General features: G+C 44.5%; 2 protein-coding genes across 7 annotated transcripts in view; both read right to left on the bottom strand.

The window, feature by feature from the left end:
* Positions 1-8501, bottom strand: part of TBC1D4 (TBC1 domain family member 4) — a 114090-nt gene extending 105589 nt beyond the window's left edge. Inside the window, exon 1 of one of the 2 annotated variants that reach the window (XM_074563837.1) lies at positions 7781-8501. In XM_074563837.1, coding sequence (XP_074419938.1) covers positions 7781-8281 — 501 coding nt within the window. In that variant the 5' untranslated portion in view covers positions 8282-8501. The remainder of the gene's footprint in view (positions 1-7780) is intronic. The other variant, XM_074563846.1, reaches the window with a different exon arrangement.
* The window catches only part of COMMD6 (COMM domain containing 6), a 42992-nt gene that overhangs the window by 17054 nt on the left and 8821 nt on the right, over positions 1-17117 (bottom strand). For 2 of the 5 annotated variants that reach the window (XR_012584306.1, XR_012584310.1), the window contains exon 8: positions 13909-14812. The exons of 1 other annotated variant lie outside the window; for it this stretch is intronic. The gene's annotated coding sequence lies outside the window, so the exon portion shown is untranslated. Of the gene's footprint in view, positions 1-8992; positions 9351-13406; positions 14813-17117 lie in introns of those variants that run through there. 2 more of the 5 variants (XR_012584307.1, XR_012584308.1) reach the window with 2 other exon arrangements.

The raw sequence follows: 17117 nt of genomic DNA, 5'->3' as shown, positions 1-17117 counted from the left end.
AACTCAAGTATTTTGCCTCTCGTATGAATGATCCAAACTGAAGAGAACTGTAACGCATCCAGGTAACTGCGTATTAGCTTGTGACATCTTTCAAAGGCTCTGAACAGAAAAATAAATTTTAAGACATGTTATACATGTACTTGCTATATGCCATCTACCCTGGCTGAACAGTCTTCATGGTATGGCAGCCTTTGAAGTACATGTCTCAGGTTTTTGTTCAGTTGACTTAAGTAACTAAAACCTTGTAGAAGGACACAAAACCCAAGTTTAAGCACCGCAGCTAAAGCCAACACACATTTCACCTCAAGGAGGGTGAAATGATACCCAGAGGCCCTGCTGCTGCCATGGTTTTCCTTTTTCTTTGCCCAAAGAGGGTGTGCTTGGGGAGCAGAGGAAAACCCAGCAGCACCATCCTCTCCAGAAGCGGACCGAGCAATTATCTTCTTATTGGAAGTCCCAATTCCCGCAGCATGGAGGGGGAGGATTAAGCAGCGGATTCCACTTTGTGGGAGGGATGGCTTTAAGCAGGCTTCGCCTCAAACAGGCGGACGTAAGGATGTTCATTTCAGGCGGTATGGCTGCTGCGGAGAGGTGGAGGTGAGGGAGCACAGCTTTCAGACTATGGTAGGTTTTGCGCTGGTAAAGCACGACCGTGCTCAGAATGAAGACTGACTGGATTATTCAAGATTCGTAGTTAACTTTTATGTTCTTTTCCCTGTAGTCCTAAATATACTACTAGAACTAATCCATGAACAGGCTTACCTCTGACCAACGCCAAGAGGAAGACTGAATTACCAGACTACTCTCAGATCTATAGGACCAGCAAGTATGTTCATTTGCCCACCTCACTGATCTGCCACTTGTCACCTAGTTAATACACCTGGAAAGGGAAAAGAAAATATGCATATCCACAACTCACGCATGCTCTCTGGTACTCAAAACAGACCACAAAATGGGAGGTCACATACTTCTTGCAACCCTGGGGTAACCTCTTCCACGCTTTGTGCTTTCAGCCCCCCTCTGCCGTTCTGTATTGCCTTTTTGCACTTTGAAGACCTCTTCAGGGTAGGTGGCGTTGTTCATGACACGATCATGTGCTATCTTGCATTAGCGATGCTCTGATTTATTTTGGAACCCATGTTACTGTATATGGTCTTGGTGTACCTATTTGTGTCAGAACATAAGGTCATAGGTATTATATTACAGTTTACACAAAACAGAAAAGCACAGTTCCTGTTTATGAATTAAGTCACTTCATTTTGCTGCCTTAAGTTTGCTTTCCAGCTGCCCTCAAACACTGTATTATTTAACGACCTATACAAGACTTCCAGTAGTTCTTGTCTTTTTACCCAGTCATCTCCTGTGGTCTCTAAAGATGCCTCAGAACAGTGCAGCACGCGAAGGTAGATGATGCCACAATTCACATACGGGACAAATGATAAAAGTCACACGAAAGTATACTCTTCTTTATTTTGTTTTTTTTTTTTTTTCTTGTCTCTGAACTTGAAATAGTATCTGAAACCACAAAGGAAACAAAACCAGGTGGCAGCGGACAGCTGGTGCCATGAGGGGACCGTGCCAACCCTGCTGAAAATTCTGCATGACCTACAGCCTAGAAAGCAACCTCCGTGATCGGCCTCCAAAATACATCGCGGTGCTCACCACTTTACCTCAGAGAAACTCAAGATCCTCAGGGGGTTCAAGGCAAATAGGAAAGACGGATGGAAGAGATGCAAGGAAGGGTGAGCTGTGCACGTCAAGCGCTGTACCAACCTCTAGCAAAGAGCAGAGCTGGGCAGGAGTCAGTCACGCTACTGTGACGATTGTTTGGAAATTTAATCTTTTTTAGGATTCACTTTTACAGCCATTAACTTCAAGCATTTTGGTCTGAGATTTTTACCATCCCTAAAAATCAGACTGTCCCTGTTGCCAAGACATACATAAGCTAGCCAAACCTTTTGGAAGTCAGTTTTCTATTTAATTGTTTTTAGAAGAATCTGCCTCTACATTTGAAAAAACGGACAGAAAAACATAGAAACAGATAATCAGAAGAGAAGCCTTCATTTGGTGTGCACAGATCCATACAAACTCCTTTCTTTAAATAAAATAGCCTCATTATCTCGTCACTGTATTACCTACAGCCGCTCTCAGTGAACTCACATCACTTCTTATATTTATTATTCTATATTTTATTTTGCCTTTCTGAAAATACAATCCTCCATAACATCACTTCTACTCCCCAGATAACGGGGTTGTTTTCAATCACTGCAAAAGAAAAAATGAATTAATTCTTTTTACAAACGCAGCGGATATGACAGTATTTAAAACCATTCCCTCTTTCCTCTCCTAAAGATTAATCAGGGATAAAAAGGCTAACATATAAGCATTTACAAACAGTTAACAATTTTAATGTTTTTATTATTTCTTCTGTTAGGGACATGGCAGAAAGTTATTATGGACGAGATGTTCAAAACCACAACCTGAAAAGATAGTTTTACAAGCCTAAAGTGAGAAGCGCTCTCATTTTCAGAAAAAAAAAAGTGCCGCATCTATCATTAAGGAAACAAAAATAAAACCTTAAGCTCTCAACTTTCAGTTCCATTTCCCAAATCTTACGTCTTACAGTGTTTAAAAAAATTAAAATACAAACCAAACAACAAAAACCCAACAAAAAAAGGGAGTGCAAGACTTCTCATCTGAGGCTGTACAGCCCACGTAGGCTGGAGATAATGAGGCCGCTCAACAAACAATTCTGCATTCATTGCAAGCCTTTAGCATCCACGCTTTGTTTTGAGTCACTGCTTTTCAGTTTCTCAACCCATGAATGAAATTTTGACCCACCCAAACTTCGAGAAAATTTTCTTTTGGTCTCTCCAAGACTTGTTTTCTTGATAAAACTGGGACAACCTCTCTTTTTCATGGAAAACAGCATTACCTCCTTCTTTCCTCTGAAATCCCAAGTGCGCTCGAGTTGATCGAGCATCCAAACTCTGCATCTCTCCCATTTCCTGCAGAATCCTTCAAAACCCAGACCCTAACTTTTTTATCATGTCTGTTCTACCTATTCAAAACACAGATTATCAGACGACTGTGCAACTATTTAATATGAATTGCAACAGTGCTGTGCATATCTACTTAATATGGCAAAATTTTCCTACCGTTTAGCCTGTGCTCCTATGTCACATAACAATCAAAGCACAAAAGCAATATGAATGTAAAGTTCGTGAATTCTCTTCTTCAAATGTTTCTAACATATTATTCAATAAGAAGCCGTACACAACATGATATTATTACAGCATAAAAGCCTCCTTTGAAAAGCTGAAATGAAAGATTTTGCATTGTTGTTTTGCAGAATAATCTGTCCTATGGCCTTGCTTTACTGAAATGTATTATCTAACAATTAACACACTCTCGGAGCAGACTTTCAGCCCGTGCAGCGATGACAGAGCCGGGATCTGGGTTACCAGCAGGCTGCCTCCGGCCCTCCACCTCTCCGCTTCTTATCGCAGCTTTACTTTGTCAGCAGAATGCTCCATTACTTCTGCTTCGCCTTGAGACAGCCTGGTCCCCCGACAGCACGGTTACAGCCAAACGCCGCAGCTACAGACCATACACACAAGAGCTAAACCCTACTCAGGTCTGCGCACCAGAACATTTTTCCTTCACAGCCAGCTAGGATTAGCTTTAACACCCCATAACAATGTGTTTTGATCACTGCTCCTAAGGTTTATAAAAGAAATACAAAATGCATCGAGTAAGTTCTTGCTGAACTGGAGAAGACAACTATCTTCACTAACAAGAATCAATTGTAGTATAATTAGATTTAGGATGCCGGATCAGGTTATAAACAAAAAAATTCCCCCCAAACCGGCTTTTTCAAGCTCCATGAAGAAAACGCACAGTCTAGACCAGCATAATAATTTTCAAAACAAAAGTGCAGAAGGAGATCGGACCATAAGCCTTGCCCCCAGAGAACAGGGAACTCAAGGCAATTGTCAAAACAGCATTGATTCGTTTCACACAATTAAAATCGGGTTTACAGAATGAAATTAGTACTTCATGGTAAAAGCGTGTTAAAGTTGAGCTTAAAAACACTAATCAAAAGGGCTTTTCTTGGTGGCTGGGAGAAGGGCACGCCTGCTATATTTATAAACTCCAGGTTTTGGTTTAAAAAAAAAAAAAATAAATAAATCTGTTCCTGGGGTTGTGAAGAAAATCTGCCAAGTATAAAATGAGACAATGCTGTCATCTGACGTCTACAGACAAGACTCCAGGCATCCTAGATAATTCTCAAATGACAGCAATACAAAACTAACAAATCTCTGGCTGCTATTCAGAAGCTACTGGCCAGCACTAAAACAGACAACTCCCCTCATCCACTTCAGCTGGCTGCTGCTTTCAAAAGTTACGAGGAGCAGCAAACACTATAATAATTCGGGGGGGGGGCGGAAGTCAAAAACCTTCTGTTCCCATCCTCACCAGTCAGATGGCTCCAGAAGTTTTCTCTCCCCTGGTAACTAAAGGGCAAAAGAAGGAGACACACTGCCCCTCATAGAAGCATCTTAGCATCCACCCCCGTGGCGACAGCTGAGCTCTGGGTTTGACGCTGCGCCAAAGTACTGCTCCAGAAGAGGAGCCGACCCACCCGCTCCTACTTTTCAGCTCTAGCCACAATTTGCAGGCTTTCAAACAAAATGTAAAGGGGTTTCCTACCACCTCGCTCTCTCCTTTCTCTTCGGTCGCAGCAAATGACATTAAAAGATGTTATCTTCCCGCCTGATGTTATCACAGCACATATCTATCGCATTGGCTTTTTATTGGTCGTCTGCTAAAGAGATCTGCAGGGGCTGGCAAAAAGTATTGCTTTTTTTCTGTGAATAACAGCCCCTTTTGTGGTCACAGCGAATGCACGTGCATCCCAGACGCCGTGCAATACCGCTGGTGGACAAAGCGGTGGGCTCGAAGCCAAAATTTTCATTCTCAACCACATTGTTAGTTTTGTTTTTTTTTTTAAATTACCACACTAGCAGTAATCTCTTGGAAGTCAATTGTTATCCTCTCACTTTCATCATTTACATCCGCCATCAAAAATTACGGCTAGCTGTCCTCTAACTCAAAAGACCGCACGACGTCCCCTGCCACCCTTCCTTCATTCCAGGGTGATTTAGCGTGCTGATGAACTTAATACCGCCAAGACGGATAATACCACGGCTTTGTAGTCATCTCCGGCTAGCCTGAAGCCAGTCTAACCACTGAAAAGGCCATCCCGCCCTTCCCCTTCTTGGCCACACGCTGCTACCTTGCGTCTCCAACCTACCTGCGTTGATGTAAAACGTTATTAGGGTTGCACAGTAAAGCAAACGAGGGAAGCGGTTTGGAACTAATCCAGCAAAGGTGGGGGAGGCGGGGGTGGGGGGGTTGAAAGCCAGTTTAACACCAGTCAGTTCCCTGATCCTGTTTGCCCTGTGGCTGCACAAAGAGTTGCGCTGCCACGAGGACAAAGCCGAGAGGAAGGAAGGAGGCCTGAGGAGGAGAGGATCGCTCCCCTCAGCGGCGGTGCCGACATACATTGGCTAGAAGCGACCATGGCCCAAGATGGAAAACGAGGTCGCCCTAAAATAACAGCTGTGAAAAATACTTTCTAAGCTAATACATGCCATGAAGCTCACATTACCAATACGAAAGAGAAGCATGTACTTGAAGATCTTTAAAGTGTGCGAGAACGGCATCTATCTTTTAACAAACAAACAAGAGCTTCAAAAGAAGATTTTCAGAACTACCAACTTCCAGCCTGATTTCATCCACTCAGGACTAGGCTTAAGCGCAAATCAACCTGCACAGACTTCGACAACCAAGCCTCAACGATTGGTAACAAAACTTGGAAGGGAAAAAAAAAAAATCCACCTTCTTTTCCTTTTGATACCTTAAAAACCACCTGCCTGTTAGTCAGACAGTTGTGAATCACACCACTGGCTGTGCATCTACTGCCATTATTTTGGTTCTTCATCTGGAAATCACACGCTGAGTAACCCTCACATGAGGGACTTGTTCTTTATTAATGATAACAAGGCTAAAAACCATCTTGACAGGTAAAATTTAGACTATATTATCAGAACAAGGCAGCACTTTGTAAACGGGAACTTGTTTATACCAATAACTTCCTGCAATAGGAAGGCTTTACCTATAGTATCGATTTGATTTAATTCCATGCACGTAAGGACATTCTCCTCTGTGAGGAAAGAAGGGAAGATATATGGATAAAATGTTTAGTCAGAAACAGCCTCCCAAAAGTAAATGTATGCAGTTTTTGCATGTTCACAAGAGTAATAAGGATCCACTATTTTACAGAATGAGGTTTTCTTACAAAGTCATGGTACCAGAGCAGACCTACCCCAGAAATAAATTTGATTCAGCATCCGCCAACGGTGGGTGCCTTGATTCTCTTCAGACTACGGTCAGACTCCTAAAAGGACATTTTGCCTCCTCCCTTGCCAGACACGATCCCTTCCATTTCACGCTCTTTCTGCGTGCTCTCTCCTGGCAGAGCACAGTGGCAGCAGTTGCCAACAAGTTAAGCATAGTTACCTCCACTTGGGGTATCTCCTGTCCCGTCTTTGATGACGGCTCAAGACACAGCTATGTACACAATTCTAAATCCCTCCAACGTTAATAATCTCTGACAGTATGTCGGTTCAAAATAAAAATTAATATACTGAGAACTTTTCATTTTTCTTAATAGTTCCTACCCTCTTCACTAAAAAAAAAAAAAAAAGAAAAGAAAAAATAACACAAAACCAAAAGAAACCCAAGCAACTGTTCAATACTTCCAGTAAGTCAGCTAAGTAGTTTCAGTAAAATCCAGCACTTCTAATTGCATGCGTTTGTCCTCCATACGCCTCTGTGAAACCAATGGGAAGGTGTCTTAACTTACTCGACCATAGGATTGTTACTGAAAGGCCTTTTTCTTGTCCTCACCGCACTAAATCAATGACAAACCTACTCGTCAAACCACCATCGCTCCCGTAACCCTCAGGAGGGAGGCGAAGGCAGTTTGCCGCACATTTGATGCGTGAGCCAAAGCCCGTTGAGAGAGTCGGGAAAATACAGTCTTACTGTTAGGTCTTTTTTTCCAGTTGGCACCTCATCAACAATGTCTCCACCCAAACCTAGGGTTGTTTGCAGCGCTACCGAGTGTGCCTGAGCTCGGCCAGGTGTCCTTAGTCTGACCCATCAACAAAATCGGGACCACCGCTCACAAACGATGGGTTCCACGCCACGTGGGGGGTCTGTGGAGCCCTGAAAGCACCGTCCTGGCTATCTGAGCCCAACATTTATGCCGCCATAAGGACGGTTTAACGCAAATTCTGCATTTTGCTTGCAAATGGTGTGCTTTTTCCCTGTGGCGGGACGTGAGGCGGCTCCACGGGAGAGGGAGAAAGGAAGGGGCTCCATCTCCCAGCGCACCCGCAGAGGCTGGGTACCCCGCGGCCTGACCAGAGGGTGGGCTGAGGGCTAGGGACAGGGGGTTGACATGGCAGCCCACGGCCACACGGGATCGTGTGACACCCCCCATCCCCTCCTCCGCCTCTTCCCGCGGACACCGAGGGCGCTGCAGCCCGGCCGGGGTTCCGGGATCCCCCCACTCCGCGGGTGGGTGTGTGTGCGTGGGTGCCGCTCTCCCAGCGCCTCGCAAGCCCGGCCGAGGGTCTGGAAGGGAAGCAAAGCGGGGTGGGGGGGAACCCGGGCAACCCCCTCCCTCCTCTCCCTCTCGCCCACTCGCCTGGTTGGGGTCGGTGGCGCGGAAGACGTGGCAGGCCATGGGGGAGTCGGGGTTGTCGGGCTGCGCCTTGATCAGGTAGGCGAAGTAGGTGAGGTCGTGGCTGTTGTGGATGAAGCGGGCGATGTGCTGCGCCTTATGTTCGAAGATGAAGACGGCGGGCGCGGGGCTGGCGGGGCGGCCGGGGCCGGTAGGGCGTCCGGGGCTGGCGGGGCCGGCGGGGACGCAGCGCAGGGTGGGCGAACCCACCACCAGCAGCACCTCCCGGGCCGGCACCCCGCTGCCCAGGGCGCCGCCGGGCTCCTGGCGCTGCCCGCGGCGGCGGATCTCCGCCATCAGCCAGGGCAGCATGGGCAGCGTGGTCCGCCGGTCCAGGCACGACGAGCCCACGTACCACAGGCGGAACCGCTTCTCCCCCGGCGCCGCCGGCTGCGGATCGGGCTCGGGCTCGGGCTCCGGCTCTAAAGGGTGGGAGAGCGGCTCGCCCTCCCCTCGCTTCTCCATGGCGGGTGCCCGGGCGGAGGAGCGCGGCCGCTTTCCCCCCTCCTTCCTCACCCCGGCGCCAGGTGCAGCCCGGCGGGGCCTGCGCTCGGCCGGGGCCGCCGCTAAGCCCGCATCCCGCCGGGCACGGCCCCGCAGCCGCGCCGCCCTCCCCGCCTGCCTGCCCGAGCGGGGTCAGCCCGCGGGGAGGGAAAGGACGGCCGAGTCACCCTCCTCCTCCTCCGCCGCCGCCTCCTCCTCCTCTTCACCGCCCCGGGGAGGAGCAGAGAAGCTACGCCCCGAGCGGGCACGGCGACCCGGCCGAGGGGCGGGACGGCACCGCTGCGGGCTCCAAACAAAAATACAACGTGGCCTCCGCTCCGCCGGGCACTGCCCGGCCCCGGGGGATGCTGCCCTGCGCTCCCGCAGCCGGGAAGGAGGAGGAGGAGGAGGAGAATGGTGATGATAATGATGAGGAGGAGGTCCGCACGGGGAGGAAGGTCGCCGAGCGGCAGAGGGAAGGAGCTGGGCTCCTTCCGCCCCCTTTGCACAAGCTCCCAAGCTTTTTTTCCGAGTTGTTTTTGCTTTTTGGCGAGCCGGAGGGGTGATGGGGAGATACACCCCCCTCCCACCCCCCCATCCCGGAGCCAGCGGGGTCCCGGGTTCTCCCCCCCGCGGCTCTGCCCCCTCCGCCGCCCCCGCCCGGGGGAAAAAACCAGCCTTGTCGCAAACTTCCACGACTGCCGAGTCGCTGTCAAGTCAGAGTTTAATTAAGACTGCTTTTAAAAACAGTTTTTTCTGTGTTTTCTTCTTCCTGCTTGAGCTGTTGGAGTGGTTTTCCCCCCGCCCCCCTCCCCCGCTATCGCGATAACATATCTTTTGTCAACGAAAAATCCGCCACCTACTGTAAATGTTAGTTACTTGTCTCTACCTGAGCAAGCAGCTGGACAAAGCTTTTCCAGTCGTACAGCACCCCTTTTGGATATCCGTTTGGGAATTGTCAACGTTAGTGACCGTCCTTGCGTTTACATCTGTAGCAACAGCAGCGATAATTCCCAGTAACACGCTATCATGGCAACTGTTTTAACCCTGTCTAGAAAAAAAAAAACAAAACAACATAATAAATCTGTATTTTGAGCTGAAGAGCGACTCTGATTTGCGGCTGCGTGCCAGATTATTTGGGCAGAGCGAGGTCACACAGCACAGCAGGTCACAACCCACAACGGTCTGAACTGACACGAAAACTGTCGCGTTAGCGATATGTTAATAGCATTACAAGCAACCGTGCTCATTTCCTGAGGAAAGTATTTTGCTCTTCTTCCCCCCCCCCCCCCCCCCAGTTTAATTATCTGGCTGAATGCATTTTGGTTTATCAGTTGTAATTTTCAGTTTTAATGTTCTGACTCAGGAAGACCTCAAATATACCTCCTCCAACAGCATCCTAAAATGAGCTTTTCTTAGAACAGGGCAGCTAATGCAAAAAAAAAAAAAAAAAAAAAAAAAGGAAAAAAGGTCTCATGTAGGCTGGACACCAGCTTTAATATCTCCTAGAATGGTACGAGTTAATGCCAGAATGGAATTGCTTACCCAAGCTATTTTCACACACATTAGGATCTGAACTGCATTAGAATAATGGCTGAATTTTGTGTATCAGAAACCTAAAAAAATTTCTTGCCCCTTCAGTCTCGCATTAACCCGTTCATCTGAGAATGTTAATTGAGGTGGTGTGCTTGGTGCTGTGCTCCAGCATTCCGGGATGACCATTTGGGAGCCGCCAGCATCCTCTGAACATCACACCTGGAAGAAGCCCCGTTCTCTCCCTGGCAGCAGCGCTGGCACCGGTTTGATGCTGCAGGGAACTGCTCGTTTTCTGCCAGTTCAGTTCTGAGAGCCGCCTCTAATTGAAGTGACAGGCCCTCGTCCAGATCCCGCTATTGGCACAAAGGAAGCGGGACTAGCTGCTGGGGGCATGAAGAGGGCAGCGAGACTGATGGCTCCTTTTGGGAAGGGCTGGATAGACGATTCATCCAGAGCGTGAAGCTGCGATTCAGTCGCTTGAGCGCCGAGACCCATTTAAACTAGCGGGAAAGTGAACCCAACACTGGGCTTGCACTAAAACAGCGGGGAGACCCCGGCGTACATTCTGTTGCGATGGGTTTAGGTGGGATAATCGTGAAACGGCTCTCAACAAAGCAGCCTAAGGGGGAAGCTGCAACATACTGAATTGCCGCAGCTGCTACAAAGCCATCTCCGAGACTATTAGATCCCTTTGTATGGTGTGTGCCTACGACCTACCAAAACCAGGTTGCGGACAACCACCTAGGCTTTTAGGCGATAAAAATAAATAATCAGGAAATGTGAAGACAATCTTGAGAATACATTAAAAAAAATAGCAGAAAGAGGCTGAAATTCTTTTAAGCCATCACAGATCCATTGATGTTCTCGCGTTGTTCAAATGGAACACGAAGCCTTCACTTCAAGACGCTACAGAGCGTCTTCTTTTAGCTGCTACAGATGCCACTTTGATTTTTACAAATTATATTACCAGGTAGAACTGCAAGGAACAAAATGCAGAAAATGAATCTGAAGTTCTTAAATTGTCACCGCTGTGCCAGTTATGGAAAGCTGTTTGGTTTCTCCTTCAGTTGGGTGACTTGCTTAATATGATATGAGGTCTAGTTGTTTTGACCCTAATTTATTTTTATTATTGAATTCTTTATCCAAGTCCCTTTTAAGATGAAATTAATCTAAATAACCTCTACCACTAATATGTTAAGTACCTTCAAAATCAAATTCTCAGATGTTAATCCAAAGTTTTGATGCTTTCTTCTCACTTCAGCTATTTATGTCTCTCTGAATCGATTCTTCATAGTAATCCCTCTTAGCTGTCCACCACCTTTATCCATTTACTTCATTATTTCTTTCTTATCCTTTAATCTGCCTACCACTTTTTATCCCCCCATCTCATTAATAGTGTTTCGTTAGAAACTCGGTCCTTTAGTTACATAACTTTTCTTCGTGCAGTTGGTCCCTTTTTCTCATTTCTCTTCAGTTGTAAGATTTCACGCATGTTTAAGTTAAATCTTCCTAATTTCTCTCATGTTGAGCGCAGTATTCCTTTGCCCGTGACCTCCGTCTGACATGGTCCTCACGTAATTTCTCCCCTAGTGTTTAATGGTAACAAAAGCACCATCCTGTAATTCTTTGCACAATATAGTTAGGAATTAGCCTAAACTATATCGTCTTTATAGCTCAGTTAATGGGAATGAGAAACTTTGGGACGGAGAAGAAAGCAATTTTCCACAGCCCTTATCCACTGAGCTTTGAGAATACATGTCTGTTCTTGATGAAAGAACAGTTTCTCTCCAGGTTATCCCAAACAGAAAGAAGTATAAATGCAGCACCCGTGCAGAGACATGACAGGCAAAGCCTCTGACGAGAGGCCATGATTTTTATTTTAATTGTCTTTTATTATTATTATTATTATTATTATTATTATTATTGGCCAAGCTTCTTGAAACAAATTGTAAAATTCAAAGTGAAAACTATGTTGGAAGATCTAAAGTACATAAAGTACTATGCTCGATAATTGCCATATCACGTGCTGCAAATACACGTTCGGTTGGTCAAATGAAAGCAACCACGCACCCAGTCAGATTTTTTTGAGTTGCTGATAACCTGCCATTGATTTCTGTTGACTAAACAGGCATTAGATGCAAAATCCCTCAAAATAAAGTATATTACTGAAGTGACAAAACATGGATACAATTAACTAAACGTACGTAAATGCCTGTGAGCATTTTGGATTCAATACATTTGTCAATGGAGTACTACACGCCAAGATTATTTTTCCAAATGAAATGGGTAAGTATGTTTTCCTTCTGTTTATGAAAGGAGGTATGTTTTGTTCATTAAGACAATACCCTGATAATGTATACTGTTTCTGCACACGGCGCCACAGCAGCCATTTCATCTGTCATATCTGGACCATCAGTTCATCTTCAGCGTTAAAGGGTTTAAACCTGCAAAATGGTGGGCGACCACAGCTCTCGGTCATTTTTTCAGGAGCGGAGAGACCTCAGCATCTCACATGATCAGACTGTTAATTGCTAGTAATTATCCATCCCCTTAAGCTTTCTAGCCACAATTTTAATTGCAGAAAAAAATACAAAGTTATTAGAGGAGCTGTAGACTTGACTTTACGATCCCGTAATTTATGCGTAACTTCAGCCACCTTGGAGTGGAGTACTTTGTTTCAGTAATATGCCCGATAGCTGCGATTGCTTCTCATCCTGTTGCTTTTCTAAGAACGCTGTCACTTAACTCGCTGGGATTTCAAGGTCCACTACCGTATTTGCAGTATTTTTAACCAGTCAAATTTTATTTTCCTCTCAGAGCACCTTTAAGTAAGATCTGAGATACAGACATTTTTACTTTAGATAATTGATTTAAACTACCCACTCTTATGTGAAGATTCTAATGAATCAACTTTTGGCAATGTAATTGAAGTATTAGAAAGTAAATTCATTAGATTGGGCTTATTAGCAAGGCTCTCAACTTTAGCTGCTAGAGAAACTCTGGCGCCTCCTCTAGTAAGTGTGTAAAAACATCAGTAGAAATATTGAATATTCTGTATTTTGCCGGATATATAGAGGTTATTGTAGTTTAAAATGTAACACCAAAGGTTTGAGTAAGACACATCAGTCTCGTAGAGACACGTCAATATCAGGAGACACTCACTGCATTTTGTACACAATAAAAAAGATGAAAAATTCATCTGATAGGGGTTTGGGTGGTTTGTTTTTTTTTTCCTTCTCAAATGGCACTAATCTTTTTTGATCGTAATGACAGATTATAATTTGTTCTGCCAATAAGAACCATTCCAAAACAGATTTAGGGGAACTGGAATGAGCAAATTTTGCAAGAGAATAACCCCTAGCTAGAATTTTCTCTAGAACTTAAGGCGACCCACCACATTTTATGTCTGTGTTCAGTGTATTGTTATTCAATTTAATACAGGACTGATTAAAAGAAGCATTTGATTGTGGAACAGATTCTTACTGTTGTCATTTTTTCATGTAACAGTCATCCCATGAAACTTTCTGGCACAGCAGACTTTGAATGCAGTGAAGAACAACGCTTTCTGTTTAAAACTAAGTTTTAATCTCGAGTTCTGTGTGCTTACAAGTGATCATAGCGTCTTTCCAGGTGGGAACATTTGCAATTTGGTAGTGGTTTTTTGTTTGTTTATGGAGTTTTTTTAAAGGTTACCCTTTTTTGTAGGGAGAATCTGATCAGCTTACTGAAATCCCTCTTCCTGAGATAATACAGAGTTTGGTGGCTGTTGGCAGGTCAGGCCAGTTGTAAAGCTAGTTATTGCAGGAGATAGAGCAACTTCTGCAACAAGTACTTCTACGTTCCCAATTATTTCTGCTTTTATATAAAGGAGGCATTTGCTTCCCTACTATTCCCTGACCACTGCAGTCACATACAAAGAAAGGAAAAAAATGAGGAAGACAGTACTGCAGCTGCTGGAGTCTACTTCTCTCCCTGACAGTGCCTACTACCTCTACCTCATTTTATCATTTGGAATGGATCCTGGTCCCCTCCCACTCTCCATAATGGAAACTAAGACAGGATTTCTTGTTATTGCCAAAGTTAAATGGAAAATCTTTATATTATCCCACAAATATATTATTACAAAGGGTGACCCCCATGCTAGAAAGGTTAGCAGATCTGTAGCATGGTGCGGAAACAATGCAGAATAGAGATCCTTTGGAAAGGCACGAGTACTCCAAAGGTCACAAATTATATTTGTTCAAGAGAAAAACGCAAATACCATTAAGACTGCAACAGTGTCTCTCTATTAAAATGTTGTTGCAACTTCACAACGCAGTACTGTACCTCTGGTAAGACAAGGTACAGCTTACTATGACGAACAGGGCACTTCTTGTCCCAGAACAATACAAAGATCGGTGCCAGCAGAGCTGCCAAAAAAAAAAAAAAAGGAACAGATGGGAACCCCTTAATCCTCTTTCTCATCGTCCTTGACTCTCTCCTAGGTAAATCAACATCTGTTGTCTTGACTCTGTCAACCGCTGAGCATCTCTCGTCTTCCCAACTGCGAGAAGCAGCGCTGCACAGCCCACCAGTGATTCACATGAGGCACGCGCTTACATTCCTTTACTCGTTTTAAATGTAAAGTTTAACACTCCTCTCAAGGTTTGCGTGTGGTTGCAGCATCCAGTACTTGCCCGTTCAGAAGCATGACTGGGAAGGAAGCCTGTCTTGCTTTAAATTGGCCAAGCTCTCAGATGAATTTAAAAAAAAAAAAAAAAAAAACAAACTGTAACCTGCCCAAGACATAGTAGTGATGACATTTGGGCCCCATTAATGAGAAACAGAAAAATTCTTTGCAGCGTCAGTAGTACCAAGAACATCTGAACATTGTTTTTCAAATTCAGAGATAGTTCACAGGGGAATTAAGCAGCAGGAACACTTTCAGTGGCAGAGAAGTGTATCCTTAAGTGTGGCACAACGTCACCAAAAACTAGGCTGCACAACAAAATACAGAAAAAGGAATTCAGAGTGGTTAAACTGCATGAAAACCTTGCATAGAGAAATGCAAAATGATTATTCTATGAACAAGATACAGATCTAGAAAAATCTATTTGAGAGATGTGGAGCACCTCTCCTGTGAAGACAGGCTGAGAGAGTTGGGGTTGTTCAGCCTGGAGAAGAAAAGGCTCCAAGGAGACCTTATAGTGGTCTATACCGCTACAGGAGAAATGGGGAGGGACTTTTTACAAGGGCATGTCGTGATAGGATGAGGGGCAATGGCTTCAAACTAGAAGAGGGTAGATTCAGATTACATATCAGGAAGAAATTTTTCACCTGAGGGTGGTGAGACACTGGAACAGGTTGCCCAGAGGGGTGGTGGAGGCCCCATCCCTGGAGACATTCAAGGCCAGGCTTGATGAGGCTCTGAGCAACCTGATCTAGTTGAAGATGTCCCTGCTCAGTGTGGGGGGGTTGGATTAGATGGCCTTTAAAGGTCCCTTCCAACCCAACACATTCTATAACAAAAATGCAAAACAAGAATAAGCCTCAACAGAAATATATCATGATTCTATTTAAAGTGCAATTAATAATGCAGAAATGTTAGTATAATCAAATCACTGTTTTAACCTACTGCAAATATAAAATGTATGGTATGTATTCTGTTATCATTAAAATGCTGAATGCTGTTTTATGTCACCAGAAATTGTTACACTCATCTTTTTAATAATTAACACAGAAGTTAAAAGTATTTCCCTACAATGCAAGAAATAGGATGGAAGCTGTGGTGACATGAACATGTGCAGCTCCAGATACAAGCTACACAGGGGATGAAACCAGAAGTCCTTATCCCATTGTGGGACACGCTCTCAAAGGATTACCGTGTATCAAGACTATATGTAGGAGTGCCACCTGGCGACCAATGCTATGACAAATTCCTCTTAAAATACTATATAGCACAGAAATTTATTGTATGAAATAATAGAAGTTTCTTTTTTTTTTTTATAATATGCCTATTAAAGCTTCCTGTTACAAAGCTCGGTATGTGAAGTATAAAACTGACACTGAAAATTCCAATCCAGAAATATAACAATACTTATAATGTTAACACTAACAAGAGTATTTGGAAATTATGGCACCTACACATATTGGACAGAAATAGTTCCCACAGGTAAGGCAGCTAGACTGTAATTAGCCATAGGAGGAAAATGCAGCAAAGGGAGAGGAAACCTAGAAACACTAAAATTAGTGTTCTCTGAGAAGAGAGCAATCTCAGCTTCCTTACTTCCTCAGTGGCACAAAGTCACTAAACCACATCTCTAAGCACCATGTCTACCTGTCTTTTAAATACCTCCAGGGATGGTGCCTCAACCACTTCCCTGGGAAGCCTGTTCCAATGCTTAATAACCCTTGCAGTGTAAAAACTTTTCCTAATATCCAATCTAAATCTCCCCCGGCGCAACTTAAGGCCATTTCCTCTTGTCCTATAGCCTGTTACTTGAGAGAAGAGACCGACCCCCACCTCTCTACAACCATCCAGCTTCCTAACCAAGTGAACAGGTAGCAAGCTAGCAGCTAAATCAACAATCACGTAACATTTTACTAAAAATCTGTCTGGGAAACGAGCACAACCACAGGGTACTGAATAAGATAGAGGCTGCTGCATTTTAAGTCCCTGCCCCTACTGCAAAGGTTCTTCAAAGATGGAGAATTTTTTGCTGCAGGTAGATTAAATGATTCAGGCACTTTTGTATGTTATTCTAGTACCCACAAGGACTAAATAGAAGAACCCTGCATGCCTCTGCAACGGACTAGAAATTACCCTCTCATTACACCCACAGTTAAGTGGGTAATAAAACACTCAAATATGACAGGGAAGAGGGCAAGCAGGAAGAAGAAACAATATTCTTCCTCTCCCTCAAATTCATCATCTCTCTACCTTTAATTGGTCCAAGTAACATTTCTTCAGGTGTTCAAATAGAGCGTAAAGGCTTAAAAACAGGAAAGTCAAAAATAAAGGGGGATAAGCAGGCCCACAGTGGAACAAGGTTACATACATTTAAAATGCGGATAAAGAAAGGCAGTATGATTTTGTGGAAGCAGGAACAAGCTAACAGAGATGTGCTTTTTACTTTGGTCATGACTAGAGCAAAGTGTGCAGAAGCTAAATGTAAAAAGCCATTAGTGCACAGAAATTACTACAGCCATTTGTGCACTCTTTCTGTGGGCCTTCCTCCATTTTTCTACAAAATAGCTTTCTGTAAGTGAGCTGCTATGTTTGAAACTAATGCAAAAAAAAAAA

This window comes from Larus michahellis, chromosome 1 (assembly GCF_964199755.1).
Source record: "Larus michahellis chromosome 1, bLarMic1.1, whole genome shotgun sequence".
Classification (NCBI taxonomy): Eukaryota; Metazoa; Chordata; class Aves; order Charadriiformes; family Laridae; genus Larus; species Larus michahellis.
This window is presented reverse-complemented; position numbering and strand designations above follow the sequence as displayed.